The sequence below is a fragment of the Mus musculus genome, chromosome 19 (genome assembly GCF_000001635.26).
Source record: "Mus musculus strain C57BL/6J chromosome 19, GRCm38.p6 C57BL/6J".
Taxonomy (NCBI): Eukaryota; Metazoa; Chordata; class Mammalia; order Rodentia; family Muridae; genus Mus; species Mus musculus.
In genome coordinates, this window is record NC_000085.6 from 9,001,161 (window position 1) to 9,019,552 (window position 18,392).

Sequence of the window (18,392 nt, forward strand, 5' to 3'; positions counted from 1 at the left end):
GCCTCCCTACATTCCATGAGTGAGAAGATGAACAGCACAATGCTTGTGGGAAGCGCTTCTTTACTCCTAATGGCTTGCTTACTGAATAAAGCATGTGCCCTCAAAGTGAAAGTATTACCCAATCACAGTCAAGCCATCAGCTGTCACAAATGCTTTCCAGTGTGCAAAGGCTCCTGGGTGACACCTTAAACAATCAAGCTAGTGAGCTGAGAATTGAAAGATGAAGGGCCTGATTGGGATGGGTCTCTGGAACAGGTTTCTTTGAACTATCACTGGGTGGTAGAGCCTCTTCCTGGGCAGCCAAGATTTTTGCTTACAAGAATTTTCTTCCAAATAGTTTCTATTTTCCTCTTATGATTTGACTGTCAACCCCTTTCTTCAGTGCCCTGTGTTCTGCCCCAGGAGGCTCTCTAGACCTCTGTTATGGTCTGAGCACCTTTGGGAACCAGGCAACCCTGTTGTTGGCTGGACTGCAGCCGGGCATTTGCTGATTCAGGCAGGCTTTGCTGCAACCTCTGCCGGGCATGTCTTTCTGCAGAGCGGGGATGATGAGGACTACCAGCGCATCTACACCACGAAGATCAAGCCACGCCTGAGGTCGGAGGATGGAGTAGAAGGGGACCTTGGGGAGACCCAGAGCCGCACCATCACAGTGACTAGAAGGGTTACAGCCTACACTGTGGATGTGACCGGTCGGGAAGGAGTGAAGGACATTGACATCACCAGCCCTGAGTTCATGATCAAGATACCAAGGCATGAAGTGACTGAAATCTCCAACACAGATGTGGAAACCCAGCCAGGGAAAACGGTGATCCGACTGCCATCGGGATCCGGGCCAGCCTCTCCAACCACAGGCTCTGCTGTGGATATCCGGGCAGGTGCCATTTCTGCTTCAGGACCAGAGCTTGAAGGTGCTGGCCACTCAAAATTCCAGGTCACTGTGCCTGGGGCAAAGGTGGGAAGCCTAGATGTCAATGTCAAAGCAAAAGGCTTGGACTTGGGTGGCAAAGGAGGGATCCGAGTTCCAGGAGTAGACGTTTCGTCTTCTCTTGGGGCTGGCTCAGTAGAGGTACAGGCCCCATCCCTCCAGAGTGGTGATATTGGGAAAATTAAAATTCCTACCATGAAGGTGCCAAAATTTGGTGTCTCCGCAGGTCTGGATGGCCAGATTCCAGAGGTAGGGCTGAGTGTTTCTGCACCTGAATCCTCTGTGGGACACAAGGGTGACAAGCCAGGCTTGGCTATTGGGGGAAACATCCAGGCTCCTCACCTGGAAGTAAATCCCTCCTCTGTCAATATTGAGGGGCTTGAGGGGAAACTGAAGGGTCCCCAGATCACTGGGCCATCACTTGAAGGTGACTTAGGCCTGAAAGGTACCAAGCTGCAAGGGAACATAGGAATGGATGCCTGTGCTTCCAAAATCGAGGGCAGCATCACTGGTCCTAGTGTGGAAATCGGAACCCCTGATGTTGATGTTCATGGGCTAGGGGGCAAACTGAATATGCCCAAGATGAAAGTCCCTAAGTTCTCTGCATCAGGTTCAAAGGGAGAGGGGATTGGCCTTGATGTGGCACTGCCCACAGGTGAAGTGACCCTTCCTGGGGTCTCTGGGGATGTAAGTCTGCCTGAGATTGCTACTGGTGGGCTCGAAGGGAAGATGAAGGGTGCTAAAGTCAAGACTCCTGAAATGATCATCCAGAAACCTAAAATCTCCATGCAGGATGTGGATCTGAGCCTGGGGTCCTGTAAACTGAAAGGAAATATGAAGACATCTGCTCCTGAGGTGAAAGGTGATGTTAAAGGCCCTCAGATGGCAGTTAAAGGCTCCAGAGTGGACATAGAGACACCAAACTTAGAGGGGACCTTGACAGGTCCCAAGATCAGCAGCCCTTCTGGAAAAATAGGGGCCTGTAGGATTTCTATGGCAGATGTAGACTTAAATGTAGCTGCACCTAAAGGGAAAGGGGGTGTAGATGTCATTCTCCCCAATGTAGAAGGAAAAGCCAAAGGTCTTGAAGTTGATGTCAAAGGCCCCAAAATGGACATCAGTGCTCCAGATGTAGAAGTCCATGGTCCAGAATGGAATTTGAAGATGCCCAAGTTCAGTGTCCCAGGAGTCAAAGGAGAAGGCCTAGATGTAAATGTTACTCTGCCCGAAGGAGATATTAGTATTTCGGGGCCTAAGGTCAATGTAGAAGCTCCAAACGTCAACATGGAGGGTCTGGGTGGCAAACTTAAAGGCCCTGACATTAATCTTCCTGAAGTAAGTGTCAAGACTCCAAAGATTTCTATGCCTGATGTGGATCTGCATATCAAAGGGCCAAAGGTGAAGGGAGAGTATGAAGTAACACCACCAAAGCTTGAGGGGGAACTGAAAGGCTCCAAAGTGGACATTGACACCCCACAAGTGGATGTTCATGGCCCAGACCTGAAGATTCCCAAGATGAAAATGCCCAAATTCAGTGTGCCAGGGTTCAAAGCAGAGGGCCCAGAAGTGGATGTGAACCTGCCCAAGGCTGACCTTGACATTTCTGGGACTAAGGTGGAAGTCAGTGCTCCAGATGTAAGCATTGAAGGATCAGAAGGGAAGTTGAAAGGGCATAAGTTTAAAATGCCTGAAATGAATATCAGAGCTCCAAAGATCTCCATGCCAGATGTGGACTTACACTTAAAAGGCCCCAATGTAAAGGGAGAATATGATGTCACAGTGCCAAGGGCAGAAGGTGAGATTAAAGTTCCTGATGTTGAACTTAAAAGTGCTAAACTGGACATTGATGTTCCAAATGTGGATGTTCAAGGTCCTGAATTGCATATGAAGATGCCCAAGATAAAAATGCCCAAGTTTGGCATGCCAGGCTTCAAGGCAGAGAGCCCAGAAATGGAGGTGAATCTCCCAAAGTCTGACATTGATGTCTCAGGACCCAATGTGGATGTCAAAGTTCCAGATGTGAACATTGAAGGACCTGAAGGAAAGCTGAAGGGTCCTAAGCTGAAGATGCCTGAGATGAACATCAAGGCCCCAAAGATATCCATGCCTGATGTGGATTTGCATATGAAAGGCCCCAAAGTTAAAGGAGAATATGATGTCACAATGCCAAAGCTGGAAGGAGACTTGAAAGGCCCCAAAGTAGATGTCAGTGTTCCAGATGTTGATGTTCATGGTCCCGACTGGAACTTGAAAATGCCAAAGATTAAAATGCCCAAATTCAGCATGCCTAGTCTCAAAGGTGAAGGCCCAGAGTTGGATGTGAACATGCCCAAGGCTGATGTGGACATTTCTGTACCAAAGCTAGATATTAGTGCTCCAGATCTGAACCTTGAGGGACCAGAAGGGAAGTTGAAAGGCCCCAAATTTAAGATGCCTGAGATGCACTTCAAGGCTCCAAAGGTGTCTCTACCAGATGTGGATCTGGATCTCAAAGGACCCAAAATGAAAGGAAATCTAGACATGTCTGCACCAAAAATAGAGGGAGAGATGAAAGCTCCAGATGTGGACATTAAAGGTCCAAATGTAGATATTAAAGCACCAGAAGTGGATGTGCAAGGCCCAGAATGGAGCCTGAAGATGCCAAAGATGAAAATGCCCAAGTTCAGTATGCCTACTCTCAAAGGTGAGGGTCCAGATGTGGATGTGAGCTTGCCTAAGGCTACTATTGATGTCTCAGGACCTAAACTTGACATTGAAACCTCAGATGTGAGCCTTGAGGGACCAGAAGGAAAGCTGAAGGGCCCCAAGTTTAAGATGCCTGACATGCACTTCAAGGCACCCAAGATCTCCATGCCTGATGTGGACTTAAACATGAAGGGCCCCAAAGTCAAGGGGGACATGGATGTGACAGTGCCCAAGATAGAAGGTGAAATGAAAGTGCCAGATGTGGATATCAAAGGCCCTAAAGTGGACATCAGTGCCCCAGATGTGGATGTACAAGGCCCAGACTGGCACCTGAAGATGCCCAAGATGAAAATGCCTAAGTTCAGCATGCCTGGCTTCAAAGCAGAGGGCCCAGAAGTGAGCCTGCCCAAGGCTGACCTTGATGTCTCAGGACCCAAGGTGGACATTGATGTTCCTGATGTGAATATTGAAGGTCCAGATGCAAAGCTGAAGGGCCCCAAGTTCAAGATGCCTGAGATGAACATCAAGGCTCCAAAGATCTCCATGCCAGATTTACATCTTAAGGGTCCCAAAGTGAAGGGTGATGTAGATGTTTCCCTGCCCAAAGTGGAAGGTGACCTCAAAGGCCCAGACATTGACATCAAAGGTCCCAAAATGGACATCAATGCTCCAGATATGGACGTGCAGGGCCCAGACTGGCACCTGAAGATGCCCAAGATGAAAATGCCCAAGTTCAGCATGCCTGGCTTCAAAGCAGAGGGCCCAGAAGTGGATGTGAATCTGCCCAAGGCTGACATTGATGTCTCAGGGCCCAAAGTTGATATTGAGGCCCCAGATGTGAGCATCGAGGGACCAGAAGGGAAGCTGAAGGGCCCCAAGTTTAAGATGCCTGACATGCACTTCAAGGCCCCCAAGATCTCCATGCCTGATGTGGACTTGAATATTAAGGGGCCCAAAGGAAAAGCAGATGTGGATGCATCATTGCCTGAGGTAGAAGGTGGAGTAAAAGTGCCAGATGTGGACATTAAAGGACCCAAAGTTGGCATTGATGCTCCAGATGTTGAGGTTCATGGCCCAGACTGGCACCTTAAGATGCCCAAGGTGAAAATGCCCAAGTTCAGCATGCCTGGCTTCAAAGGAGAAGGTCCAGAAGTAGACATCCCCAAGGCCAACATTGATGTTTCAGGACCCAAGGTAGACATCGATGTTCCAGATGTAAATATTGAAGGTCCAGATACAAAACTAAAAGGTCCAAAATTTAAGATGCCAGAAATGAACATAAAGCCTCAGAAGATATCCATGCCAGATGTTAGCTTGAATTTGAAAGGCCCTAAGGTAAAAGCAGATTGTGATGTCTCAGTTCCAAAAGTGGGAGGAGAAATAAAAGCTCCTGCTGTTGACATCAAAGGTCCTAAAGTAGAGGCACCAGATGTGGAAGTTCATGGCCCAGACTGGCACCTGAAGATGCCCAAGGTCAAAATGCCTAAGTTCAGCATGCCTGGCTTCAAAGGAGAGGGTGCAGAAGTAGATGTGAATCTTCAAAAGGCCAATATTGATGTCTCAGGACCCAAGGTGGACATTGATGTTCCAGATGTGAATATTGAAGGGCCAGAAGGGAAACTAAAGGGTCCCAAGTTCAAGATGCCAAGCATGAATATACAGACACACAAAATCTCTATGCCTGATGTTGGGCTTAATTTGAAAGGACCTAAACTGAAAAGTGGTGTAGATGTTTCTCTTCCAAAAGTAGAGGGAGAATTGAAGGGTCCTGAAGTTGATGTGGATGTTGGTGATATTGATATTGAATGTCCAGAAGGGAAGCTGAAGGGTCCCAAGTTTAAGATGCCTGACATGCACTTCAAGACTCCTAAGATCTCCATGCCTGATGTAGATTTACATCTGAAAGGCCCCAAAGTCAAGGGGGATATGGATGTGACAATGCCCAAGATAGAAGGTGAAATGAAAGTTCCAGATGTGGACATCAAAGGCCCCAAAGTGGACATCAATGCCCCAGATGTAGATGTGCGTGGCCCAGACTGGCACCTGAAGATGCCCAAGGTGAAAATGCCTAAGTTCAGCATGCCTGGTTTCAAAGCAGAGGGCCCTGAAGTGGATGTGAACCTGCCCAAGGCTGACATTGATGTCTCAGGACCCAAAGTGGACATTGATGTTCCTGACTTAGATATTGAGGGTCCAGAAGGAAAACTGAAAGGCTCCAAATTTAAGATGCCTAAGTTGAATATCAAGGCCGCCAAGATCTCTATGCCCGATGTGGACTTGAATTTTAAGGGGCCCAAACTGAAAGGAGAGATAGATGCTTCTGTGCCAGAAATGGAAGCTGATCTCAGAGGCCCTCAAGTTGACATCAAAGGGACCAATGTGGATGTGAAAGTACCTGATGTTGATCTGGAATGTCCTGATGCAAAGTTGAAAGGCCCCAAGTTCAAGATGCCTGACATGCACTTCAAGGCTCCTAAGATCTCCATGCCTGATGTGGACTTGCATCTGAAAGGCCCCAAAGTCAAGGGGGACATGGATGTGACAGTGCCAAAATTAGAGGGAGAATTAAAAGGCCCAAGTGTGGATGTGGAAGTACCTGATGTTGATCTGGAATGTCCTGATGCAAAGTTGAAAGGCCCCAAGTTCAAGATGCCTGACATGCACTTCAAGGCTCCTAAGATCTCCATGCCTGATGTGGACTTGCATCTGAAAGGCCCCAAAGTCAAGGGGGACATGGATGTGACAGTGCCAAAATTAGAGGGAGAATTAAAAGGCCCAAGTGTGGATGTGGAAGTACCTGATGTTGATCTGGAATGTCCTGATGCAAAGTTGAAAGGCCCCAAGTTCAAGATGCCTGACATGCACTTCAAGGCTCCTAAGATCTCCATGCCTGATGTGGACTTGCATCTGAAAGGCCCCAAAGTCAAGGGTGACGTGGATGTGACAGTGCCAAAATTAGAGGGAGAATTAAAAGGCCCAAGTGTGGATGTGGAAGTACCTGATGTTGATCTGGAATGTCCTGATGCAAAGTTGAAAGGCCCCAAGTTCAAGATGCCTGACATGCACTTCAAGGCTCCTAAGATCTCCATGCCTGATGTGGACTTGCATCTGAAAGGCCCCAAAGTCAAGGGGGACATGGATGTGACAGTGCCCAAGATAGAAGGTGAGATGAAAGTGCCAGATGTGGATATCAAAGGCCCTAAAGTGGACATCAATGCCCCAGATGTGGATGTGCGTGGCCCAGACTGGCACCTGAAGATGCCCAAGATGAAAATGCCCAAGTTCAGCATGCCTGGCTTCAAAGCAGAGGGCCCAGAAGTGGATGTGAACTTGCCCAAGGCTGACATTGATGTCTCAGGACCCAAGGTGGACATTGATGTTCCAGATGTGAATATTGAAGGGCCAGAAGGGAAGCTGAAGGGCCCCAAATTTAAGATGCCTGACATGCACTTCAAGGCCCCCAAGATCTCCATGCCTGATGTTGATTTCAACTTAAAGGGTCCTAAAATCAAAGGAGATATTGACGTTTCAGTCCCTAAGATTGAAGGAGAATTAAAGGGTCCAGAACTGGATCTCAAGGGCCCCAAATTGGATGCCAACATACCAGAAGTTGCTGTTGAAGGCCCAGAAGGTAAATGGAAAAGCCCCAAGTTCAAGATGCCAGACATGCACTTCAAAACTCCCAAAATCTCCATGCCAGACATTGATCTTCACTTAAAGAGTCCAAAGATAAAGGGGGAGGTGGATGTAGATGTTCCCAAATTGGAAGGAGACCTCAAAGGGCCAAATGTGGACATGAGCAGGCCAGACATTGAGATTGAAGGACCAGAGGGCAAATTGAAAGGCCCGAAGTTCAAAATGCCTGAGATGAACATCAAGGCTCCCAAGATCTCCATGCCTGACTTTGATTTGCATCTTAAGGGTCCTAAAGTGAAGGGTGATGTAGATATTTCTCTGCCCAAAGTAGAAGGTGACATCAAAGGCCCAGAGGTTGACATCAAAGGTCCCAAAGTGGATATCAATGCTCCAGATGTGGACGTGCAGGGCCCAGACTGGCACCTGAAGATGCCCAAAATGAAAATGCCCAAGTTCAGCATGCCTGGCTTCAAAGCAGAGGGCCCAGAAGTGGATGTGAACTTGCCCAAGGCTGACATTGATGTCTCAGGACCCAAGGTGGACATTGATGTTCCTGATGTGAACATTGAAGGGCCAGATGCAAAACTGAAGGGCCCCAAGTTCAAGATGCCTGAGATGAACATCAAGGCCCCCAAGATCTCCATGCCTGACATTGACTTAAACCTGAAAGGCCCCAAAGTGAAGGGTGATGTGGATGTGTCTCTGCCCAAAGTGGAAGGTGAGATTAAAGTTCCTGAAGTTGACATCAAAGGCCCCAAAGTGGACATTGATGTTCCAGATGTGGATGTCCATGGCCCAGACTGGCACCTGAAGATGCCCAAAATAAAAATGCCCAAGTTCAGCATGCCTGGCTTCAAGGGAGAAGGCCCTGAAGTAGATGTGAGCCTGCCCAATGCTGACCTTGATGTCTCAGGACCCAAGGTGGACATTGATGTTCCAGATGTGAATATTGAAGGTCCAGATGCAAAGCTGAAGGGCCCCAAGTTCAAGATGCCTGAGATGAACATCAAGGCTCCAAAGATCTCCATGCCAGATTTACATCTTAAGGGTCCCAAAGTGAAGGGTGATGTAGATGTTTCCCTGCCCAAAGTGGAAGGTGACCTCAAAGGCCCAGATGTTGACATCAAAGGTCCCAAAATGGACATCAATGCTCCAGATATGGACGTGCAGGGCCCAGACTGGCACCTGAAGATGCCCAAAATGAAAATGCCCAAGTTCAGCATGCCTGGCTTCAAAGCAGAGGGTCCAGAAGTAGATGTGAACCTGCCCAAGGCTGACCTTGATGTCTCAGGACCCAAGGTGGACATTGATGTTCCAGATGTGAACATTGAAGGGCCAGATGCAAAACTGAAAGGCCCCAAGTTCAAGATGCCTGAGATGAACATCAAGGCCCCCAAGATCTCCATGCCTGACATTGACTTAAACCTGAAAGGCCCCAAAGTGAAGGGTGATGTGGATATGTCTCTGCCCAAAGTGGAAGGTGAGATTAAAGTTCCTGAAGTTGACATCAAAGGCCCCAAAGTGGACATTGATGTTCCAGATGTGGATGTTCATGGCCCAGACTGGCACCTGAAGATGCCCAAGGTGAAAATGCCCAAGTTCAGCATGCCTGGCTTCAAGGGAGAAGGCCCTGAAGTAGATGTGAACCTGCCCAAGGCTGACCTTGATGTCTCAGGACCCAAGGTGGACATTGATGTTCCTGATGTGAATATTGAAGGGCCAGATGCAAAACTGAAGGGTCCCAAGTTTAAGATGCCAGAGGTGAACATAAAGGCTCCTAAGATCTCCATGCCAGATTTGAATCTTAATCTTAAAGGCCCCAATGTGAAAGGAGATGTGGATGTTTCCATTCCAAATATAGAGGGTGATTTGAAAGGCCCTTCTCTTGACATAAAGAGCCCAAAATTAGATGTAAATGCTCCAGATATTGATGTTCATGGTCCTGAAGGAAAATTAAAGGGTCCCAAACTGAAAATGCCTGACATGCATGTAAGCATGCCCAAGATCTCTATGCCAGAAATTGACTTGAATTTAAAGGGCTCAAAGGTCAAGGGAGATGTTGATATCTCTGGACCCAAACTGGAGGGTGACATTAAAGTTCCCAGGGTGGATTTGAAGGGCCCAGAAGTGGACATTTCTGCTCCCAAGGTCAATATTGATGGGAAAGCAAAGAAATCTCGTTTTAAGCTTCCTAAATTTAATTTTTCTGGGTCCAAAGTTCAAACACCTGAAGTGGATGTCAAACTTAAAAAGCCAGATGTTGATATAACAGCTCCAAAAGTTGATATTAATGCTCCAGAAGTTGAAGTCCAAGGTAAAGTGAAAGGATCCAAGTTTAAAATGCCCTTTCTGAGCATTTCATCTCCCAAAGTCTCCATGCCCGATGTGGAGCTAAACTTGAAGGGTCCTAAAGTCAAAGGAGACCTAGATGCAGCAGGCCCAAATTTAGAAGGAGACTTCAAAGGACCCAAAGTGGACATTAAAGCACCAGATGTTCAACTTAATGCACCAGATGTGGATGTTCATGGACCAGAATGGAATCTAAAAATGCCCAAAATGAAAATGCCCAAGTTTGGTGTGTCTGGCATAAAAGCAGAAGGGCCTGATGTGGCTGTGGATTTACCAAAAGGAGACATTAATATAGAAGGTCCCAGTATGAATATTGAGGGCCCAGAACTCAATGTAGAATGTCCAGAGGGAAGCTTAAAAGGCCCCAAATTTAAGATGCCTGAGATGAACATCAAAGCCCCTAAGATCTCCATGCCTGATATTGACTTAAACCTGAAAGGTCCCAAAGTGAAGGGTGATGTGGATGTGTCTCTACCCAAAGTGGAAGGTGAGATTAAAGTTCCTGAAGTTGACATCAAAGGCCCCAAAGTGGACATTGATGTTCCAGATGTGGATGTTCATGGCCCAGACTGGCACCTGAAGATGCCCAAGGTGAAAATGCCCAAGTTCAGCATGCCTGGCTTCAAAGGAGAGGGCCCAGAAGTGGATGTGAGCCTGCCTAAGGCTAACATTGATGTCTCAGGACCCAAGGTGGACATTGATGTTCCAGATGTGAACATTGAAGGGCCAGATGCAAAACTGAAGGGCCCCAAGTTCAAGATGCCTGAGATGAACATCAAGGCTCCAAAGATCTCCATGCCTGATATTGACTTAAACCTGAAAGGCCCCAAAGTGAAGGGTGATGTGGATGTGTCTCTGCCCAAAGTGGAAGGTGAGATTAAAGTTCCTGAAGTTGACATCAAAGGCCCCAAAGTGGACATTGATGTTCCAGATGTGGATGTTCATGGCCCAGACTGGCACCTGAAGATGCCCAAAATAAAAATGCCCAAGTTCAGCATGCCTGGCTTCAAGGGAGAAGGCCCTGAAGTAGATGTGAGCCTGCCTAAGGCTGACCTTGATGTCTCAGGACCCAAGGTGGACATTGATGTTCCAGATGTGAATATTGAAGGGCCAGATGCAAAACTGAAAGGCCCCAAGTTCAAGATGCCTGAGATGAACATCAAGGCCCCCAAGATCTCCATGCCTGACATTGACTTAAACCTGAAAGGCCCCAAAGTGAAGGGTGATGTGGATGTGTCTCTGCCCAAAGTGGAAGGTGAGATTAAAGTTCCTGAAGTTGACATCAAAGACCCCAAAGTGGACATTGATGTTCCAGATGTGGATGTCCATGGCCCAGACTGGCACCTGAAGATGCCCAAAATAAAAATGCCCAAGTTCAGCATGCCTGGCTTCAAAGGAGAAGGCCCAGAAGTGGATGTAAATCTGCCCAAGGCTGACCTTGATGTCTCAGGACCCAAGGTGGACATTGATGTTCCTGATGTGAATATTGAAGGTCCAGATGCAAAGCTGAAGGGCCCCAAGTTCAAGATGCCTGAGATGAACATCAAGGCTCCAAAGATCTCCATGCCAGATTTACATCTTAAGGGTCCCAAAGTGAAGGGTGATGTAGATGTTTCCCTGCCCAAAGTGGAAGGTGACCTCAAAGGCCCAGATGTTGACATCAAAGGTCCCAAAATGGACATCAATGCTCCAGATATGGACGTGCAGGGCCCAGACTGGCACCTGAAGATGCCCAAAATGAAAATGCCCAAGTTCAGCATGCCTGGCTTCAAAGCAGAGGGCCCAGAAGTGGATGTGAACCTGCCCAAGGTTGACCTTGATGTCTCAGGACCCAAGGTGGACATTGATGTTCCTGATGTGAATATTGAAGGACCAGATGCAAAACTGAAGGGTCCCAAGTTCAAGATGCCTGAGATGAACATCAAGGCCCCCAAGATCTCCATGCCTGACATTGACTTAAACCTGAAAGGCCCCAAAGTGAAGGGTGATGTGGATATGTCTCTGCCCAAAGTGGAAGGTGAGATTAAAGTCCCTGAAGTTGACATCAAAGGCCCCAAAGTGGACATTGATGTTCCAGATGTGGATGTTCATGGCCCAGACTGGCACTTGAAGATGCCCAAGGTGAAAATGCCCAAGTTCAGCATGCCTGGCTTCAAGGGAGAAGGCCCTGAAGTAGATGTGAACCTGCCCAAGGCTGACCTTGATGTCTCAGGACCCAAGGTGGACATTGATGTTCCTGATGTGAATATTGAAGGTCCAGATGCAAAGCTGAAGGGTCCTAAGTTCAAGATGCCTGAGATGAACATCAAGGCTCCAAAGATCTCCATGCCAGATTTACATCTTAAGGGTCCCAAAGTGAAGGGTGATGTAGATGTTTCCCTGCCCAAAGTGGAAGGTGATCTCAAAGGCCCAGAGGTTGACATCAAAGGTCCCAAAATGGACATCAGTGCCCCCGATGTTGATGTACATGGTCCTGACTGGCACTTGAAGATGCCTAAGGTGAAAATGCCTAAGTTCAGCATGCCTGGCTTCAAAGGAGAAGGTCCAGAAGTGGATGTAAATCTGCCCAAGGCTGACCTTGATGTCTCAGGACCCAAGGTGGACATTGAAGGCCCTAATGTTAATATTGAAGGACCAGAAGGGAAACTGAAGGGCCCTAAGTTTAAAATGCCTGATCTCCACCTTAAGGCACCCAAGATTTCAATGCCAGAAATTGACCTGAACCTGAAAGGACCAAAGTTGAAGGGTGATGTAGATGTTTCTTTACCTAAAGTGGAAGGAGACCTCAAAGGCCCTGAAGTTGATATCAAAGGTCCCAAAGTGGACATCAGTGCCCCAGATATGGATGTTCATGGCCCAGATTGGCACCTGAAGATGCCCAAGATGAAAATGCCTAAGTTCAGCATGCCTGGCTTCAAAGCAGAGGGCCCAGAAGTGGATGTAAATCTGCCCAAGGCTGACATTGATGTCTCAGGGCCTAAAGTGGACATTGATGTTCCTGATGTGAACATTGAAGGACCAGATGCAAAGCTGAAGGGTCCCAAGTTCAAGATGCCTGAGATGAACATAAAAGCTCCCAAGATCTCTATGCCTGACTTTGATTTGCATCTGAAAGGTCCCAAAGTGAAGGGTGATGTGGATGCTTCCTTGCCTAAAATGGAAGGTGAATTAAAGGGTCCTGGTATTGATATAAAGTGCCCCACTGTGGATATTGACACTCCTGATGTCAATATTGAAGTTCCAGAAGGAAAATTAAAAGGACCCAAATTTAAAATGCCAGACATGCATATCAAAGCTCCCAAGATCTCCATGCCTGACTTTGATTTAAATCTAAAAGGACCTAAAGTTAAGGGAGATGTGGACCTTGCACTCCCTAATGTTGAAGGTGATCTTAAAGGGCCAGAAATAGACATTGAGGGTCCTGAAGGAAAACTCAAAGGCCCCAAATTTAAGGTGCCAGATGTCCAATTCAAAACTCCACAAATCTCAATGAGTGACATTGATTTGAATGTGAAAGGGCCTAAGATAAAAGGAGATTTGGACATTTCTATTCCTAAACCAGAAGGGGACTTGAAAGGTCCCAAAGTGGATATCAAAGGCCCTAAACTGGACATTGACACTCCTGATATTGACATTCATGGTCCAGAAGGGAAACTGAAGGGCCCTAAATTTAAAATGCCTGATCTACACCTCAAGGCACCCAAGATTTCAATGCCAGAAGTTGACCTGAACCTGAAAGGGCCAAAGGTGAAGGGTGATGTAGATGTTTCTCTACCAAAAGTGGAAGGAGACCTCAAAGGTCCTGAAGTTGATATCAAAGGTCCCAAAGTGGACATCAGTGCCCCAGATGTGGATGTTCATGGCCCAGACTGGCACCTGAAGATGCCCAAGGTGAAAATGCCCAAGTTCAGCATGCCTGGCTTCAAAGGAGAGGGCCCAGAAGTGGATGTGAGCCTGCCTAAGGCTAACATTGATGTCTCAGGACCCAAGGTGGACATTGATGTTCCTGATGTGAACATTGAAGGGCCAGATGCAAAACTGAAGGGCCCCAAGTTCAAGATGCCTGAGATGAACATCAAGGCTCCCAAGATCTCCATGCCTGATATTGACTTAAACCTGAAAGGCCCCAAAGTGAAGGGTGATGTGGATGTGTCTCTGCCTAAAGTGGAAGGTGAGATTAAAGTTCCTGAAGTTGACATCAAAGGCCCCAAAGTGGACATTGATGTTCCAGATGTGGATGTTCATGGCCCAGACTGGCACCTGAAGATGCCCAAGGTGAAAATGCCCAAGTTCAGCATGCCTGGCTTCAAAGGAGAGGGCCCAGAAGTGGATGTAAATCTGCCCAAGGCTGACCTTGATGTTTCAGGACCCAAGGTGGACATTGATGTTCCAGATGTTAATGTTGAGGGTCCAGATATGAAAGTAAAAGGTCCCAAATTCAGGATGCCTGAGATTAACATCAAGGCTCCCAAGATCTCTATGCCTGATGTTGATCTGGAGTTAAAAGGACCCAAAGTAAAAGGAGCCTTTGATGGGTCTGTCCCTAAGATTGAAGGTACTCTCAAAGGACCTGAAATAGATATGAAAGGTCCAGGTCTGGATTTTGAAGGCCCTGATGCTAAACTTAGTGGGCCTAACTTGAAGATGCCATCGCTGGAGGTATCTGTTCCTAAAATAACTGGGCCTGATGCTAATGTGCACCTTAAGACACCGAAAGTTGGAATTTCTGCGCCTAAGTTAGGAGGTGGTGAGGTAGACCTCAAGGGGCCTAAAGTTGATTTAGAAACTCCAAGCTTAGATGTCCACATGGAAAGCCCTGATATTAATATTGAGGGGCCGGATGTTAAAGTTCCGAAATTTAAGAAACCCAAGTTTGGATTTGGTGCAAAAAGCCCCAAAGCTGACATCAAGACACCCACAGTTGATGTGACTGTCCCTGAAGCAGAGCTGAATGTTGATTCTCCTGAAATAAACATTGGTGGCAAGAGCAAGAAAAGCAAGTTTAAAATGCCTAAAATTCACATGAGTGGTCCTAAAGTTAAAGCCAAAAAACAGGGATTTGATTTGAATATTCCTGGAGGTGAGATTGATACCAGTCTCAAAGCTCCTGATGTAGATGTTAGTGTTGCAGGGCCTGATGCTGCACTCAAAGCTGAAGTAAAATCTCCCAAAGTCAAGAAAACTATGTTTGGAAAAATGTACTTTCCAGATGTAGAATTTGACATTAAGTCACCTAAATTTAAAGCAGAGGCTCCCCTACCTAGCCCCAAGCTGGAGGGTGAAATCAAGGTACCAGATGTGGATATTTCTTCACCAGGGATTAATGTGGAAGCTCCTGATATTCATATGAAGGCTCCCAAGTTCAAGGTGCCAGGCGTGGAAGCCTCAGGGCCAAAGATAGAGGGCAACTTGAAAGGTCCCAAGGTGCAGGCAAACTTGGACACACCTGACATCAACATCGAAGGCCCTGAAGCTAAAATCAAAGCACCCTCTTTTAGTGTTTCTGCTCCTCAAGTCTCCATACCCGATGTGAATGTTAATTTGAAAGGACCAAAGATAAAAGGTGATGTTCCCAGTGTGGGACTGGAAGGACCTAACATAGATCTACAAGGTCCAGAAGGGAAAATCAAGTTCCCTAAGTTTTCCTTGCCCAAGATCAGTGCCCCAGGTGTGAAAATGGAAGGTGGGAGCACTGAGATCGGCGCTCAGATGCCCTCTCTTGAAGGAGGGTTGAGCACATCAGATATGAAGCTTGAAGGGCCTCATCTGTCTCTAAAAGGCCCAGGAGTAGACTTGCCTTCGGTGGACCTCTCTATGCCAAAAGTGTCTGGGCCTGATCTTGACATGAACTTGAAAGGACCAAGTTTGAAGGGAGACCTGGGTGCCTCCAGTCCCAGCATGAAGCTGCACGCCCCAGGTCTTGACCTCAAAGGTGTTGGTGGAAAAGTACATATAGGAGCAGATGGTGTGAAAATGTCAGGGATTGATGCCACAACAGCACTCAGTGTTGGGGCACCAGATGTAACACTGAAGGGACCAAGTCTACAGGGAGATCTGGCTGTGTCTGGAGACATCAAATGTCCTAAAGTGTCTGTGGCTACTCCTGATGTTAGCTTGGAGGCTTCAGAAGGTGCTGTCAAACTTCCCCACATGAAACTGCCTCAGTTTGGCATCTCCACTCCGGGATCCGACTTGGACATTAACATCAAGGGGCCACAAGTTTGTGGAGAACTAAAGGGATCAGGGATGGATGTGAATCTGAAAGGGCCTCAGATCTCAGCACCAAGCATGGACTTTAACTTGGAAGGACCAAAAGTGAAGGGGAGCCTCGGGGCTGCGGGTGAATTGAAAGGCCCAGCGATTGGGGGAGCTCTTCCAGGCATCAGCATTCAAGGCCCAGAAGGAAACCTCCAAATGCCTGGAATTAAGGCTTCTGGGTGTGATGTGAAACTCTCATCAGGGCAGATTTCTGGTCCCGAAATTAAAGGAGATCTGAAAGGTTCAGGACTAGGTCTCCATGGAGCTGTTCCTGATATCGGTGTCAAGGGGCCTTCCTTTAATGTGGCATCTCCTGAGTCAGATTTTGGTGTCAGCTTGAAGGGCCCCAAAGTCAAAGGAGGTGTAGATGTTTCAGGGGGTGTCAGTGTCCCAGATATCAACCTGGGTGAAGGGCATATGAGTGTCAAAGGCTCTGGAGTTGAGTGGAAGGGACCCCAAGTCTCCTCTTCTCTAAACTTGGATACATCTAAACTTGCTGGGAACCTTCATTTCTCAGGACCAAAGATAGAAGGAGACGTGAAAGGGGGCCAGACCGGACTCCAGGGTCCCGGGCTGAGTGTGTCTGGGCCTCAAGGTCACTTGGAAAGTGAATCTGGAAAAGTAACATTCCCCAAGATGAAGATCCCTAAGTTTACCTTCTCTGGCCGCGAGCTCATCGGTAGAGAAGTAGGAGTGGATGTCAACTTCCCTAAAGTGGAGGCCAATGTGCAGGCTGGTGCTGGAGAAGGCAAGTGGGAAGAGTCTGAAGTAAAACTGAAAAAATCCAAAATCAAAATGCCCAAGCATATCTTTTCTAAATCTAAAGGAAAAGGTGGTGTCACTGGCTCACCTGAAGCATCCATTTCTGGGTCCAAAGGGGACCTGAAGAGCTCAAAGGCCAGCTTGGGCTCCCTGGAAGGAGAAGTGGAAGCGGAAGCATCTTCACCCAAAGGCAAATTCTCCCTATTTAAAAGTAAGAAGCCACGACACCGCTCCAACTCCTTCAGTGATGAGAGGGAGTTCTCAGCGCCTTCCACCCCAACTGGGACTTTGGAGTTTGCAGGTGGAGACGCTAAAGGCAAGCATGGAAAGCTGAAGTTTGGTACCTTTGGTGGCTTGGGATCAAAGAGCAAAGGTCATTATGAGGTTACTGGGAGTGATGATGAGGCAGGCAAGTTACAGGGGAGTGGCGTGTCCTTGGCCTCGAAGAAGTCCCGACTGTCTTCCTCCTCTAGCAACGACAGTGGGACCAAGGTTGGTATCCAGCTTCCTGAGGTAGAACTGTCAGTTTCCACAAAGAAAGAGTAGTGGGCCTTCATGCATGTACATATATATATATATAAAACATCAGCCTTGGGTGTGTTTGTATATAAACTCCAAAGAGAAACACCCCAATAGCCTAAGCAATAATGCAAAGATCTTGCCCCTGCCAGTGGCAAGTGCCGACAAACCAAGTGCCTGTAGGCTCCTGGGACTCTGCAGCTAGGTAAAGAGTTCTAAGTTCATCTGGCCCACGTGCAAAGTCAACAGTATTGCCTTAAGATTTCAGTTTTTTTTTTTTTTTTTGGTTTCTGTTTTCTTTTCTTTTTCCTTTTTCTTTCTTTCTTTTTTTTTTTGCATTGAACGCTGAGAGCTCGTGTTTACTAAGCAAGCTTTTGTGTTTATCTTCCTTATTTTTACTGAACATCTTCAGTACCTGGGTAATGGAAACCCACTCTTTTTTCATTGTAATGACTTTGGGGGCTTTTGTGAGTAAGGGAGGGTGGGATAAAAGGTGGCAGAGGGAGCAAGGTCTTAATTGCTCTGAAGGTTGGACCCGTGAAGCCCTGGCATAGACCTGAAGAGGTGGCAGCCAGTGGGTGGTTGTTTCTCAATCTCTGTAGCATGACTTTTTAATCCCCAGGTGTGTTAGTCCCAGCCTAGTTTGGTGCTCGAGGTGAGAGGGGATTTGAATCTGTTTGCAAATTGTCCAACCCACCAGGTCAACGTGAGGGGCTTACATTCTGGGTTTGATAAGAAAAGTGTTCATTCATGACTGCTATGTCCTGAGAAAAGTTCCGATTTCTTTTAACAAATGTCATCATGATTAAGGAAATGTCTGGCACTTTAATGGCAAATTAATTGAGAATGTATGAAAGTCATGAATGTACAAGCCAAATAAAGCTCTTTATTAACCCTGATGTATCGTGCTCTTGTATTCTTTGTTGAAGGGATGAAGCCAAGGGAGGCTGCACACACAGCCCTCATGGGTCAGACTTGATCCACCTGATGCTATTGCTACTTTTGTTAGTGACTTTAAGGCATTACCTCTGCACAGGTACCAGAAGGAAGTCTTTGCTTCTTGATTATGATAGGAGACTGGCAGCATCATGACTGAGCAATTGAGAGTGAACAGTGGTCATAATTCACCACAGAACATTTACCTTAGCGTGAGCAAGACTTTAAAATGGAGTGGGGGTTGGGGGTGGGGCTGAGAATGTAATTCAGTTCATAGAGTGCTTGGCTGGTATGCATGAGAGCCTGGACTAAATTCCCA

The 18,392-nt window shown here is 47.1% G+C and overlaps 1 protein-coding gene across 10 annotated transcripts in view; it reads left to right on the top strand.

The window, feature by feature from the left end:
• The window catches only part of Ahnak (AHNAK nucleoprotein (desmoyokin)), an 87,652-nt gene that overhangs the window by 11,877 nt on the left and 57,383 nt on the right, over positions 1-18,392 (top strand). For 2 of the 10 annotated variants that reach the window (NM_009643.2, XM_006527253.4), the window contains exon 5: positions 539-18,036. The exons of 6 other annotated variants lie outside the window; for them this stretch is intronic. In NM_009643.2, coding sequence (NP_033773.1) covers positions 539-17,164 — 16,626 coding nt within the window. In that variant the 3' untranslated portion in view covers positions 17,165-18,036. Of the gene's footprint in view, positions 1-538; positions 18,037-18,392 lie in introns of those variants that run through there. 2 more of the 10 variants (XM_017318272.2, XM_006527256.4) reach the window with 2 other exon arrangements.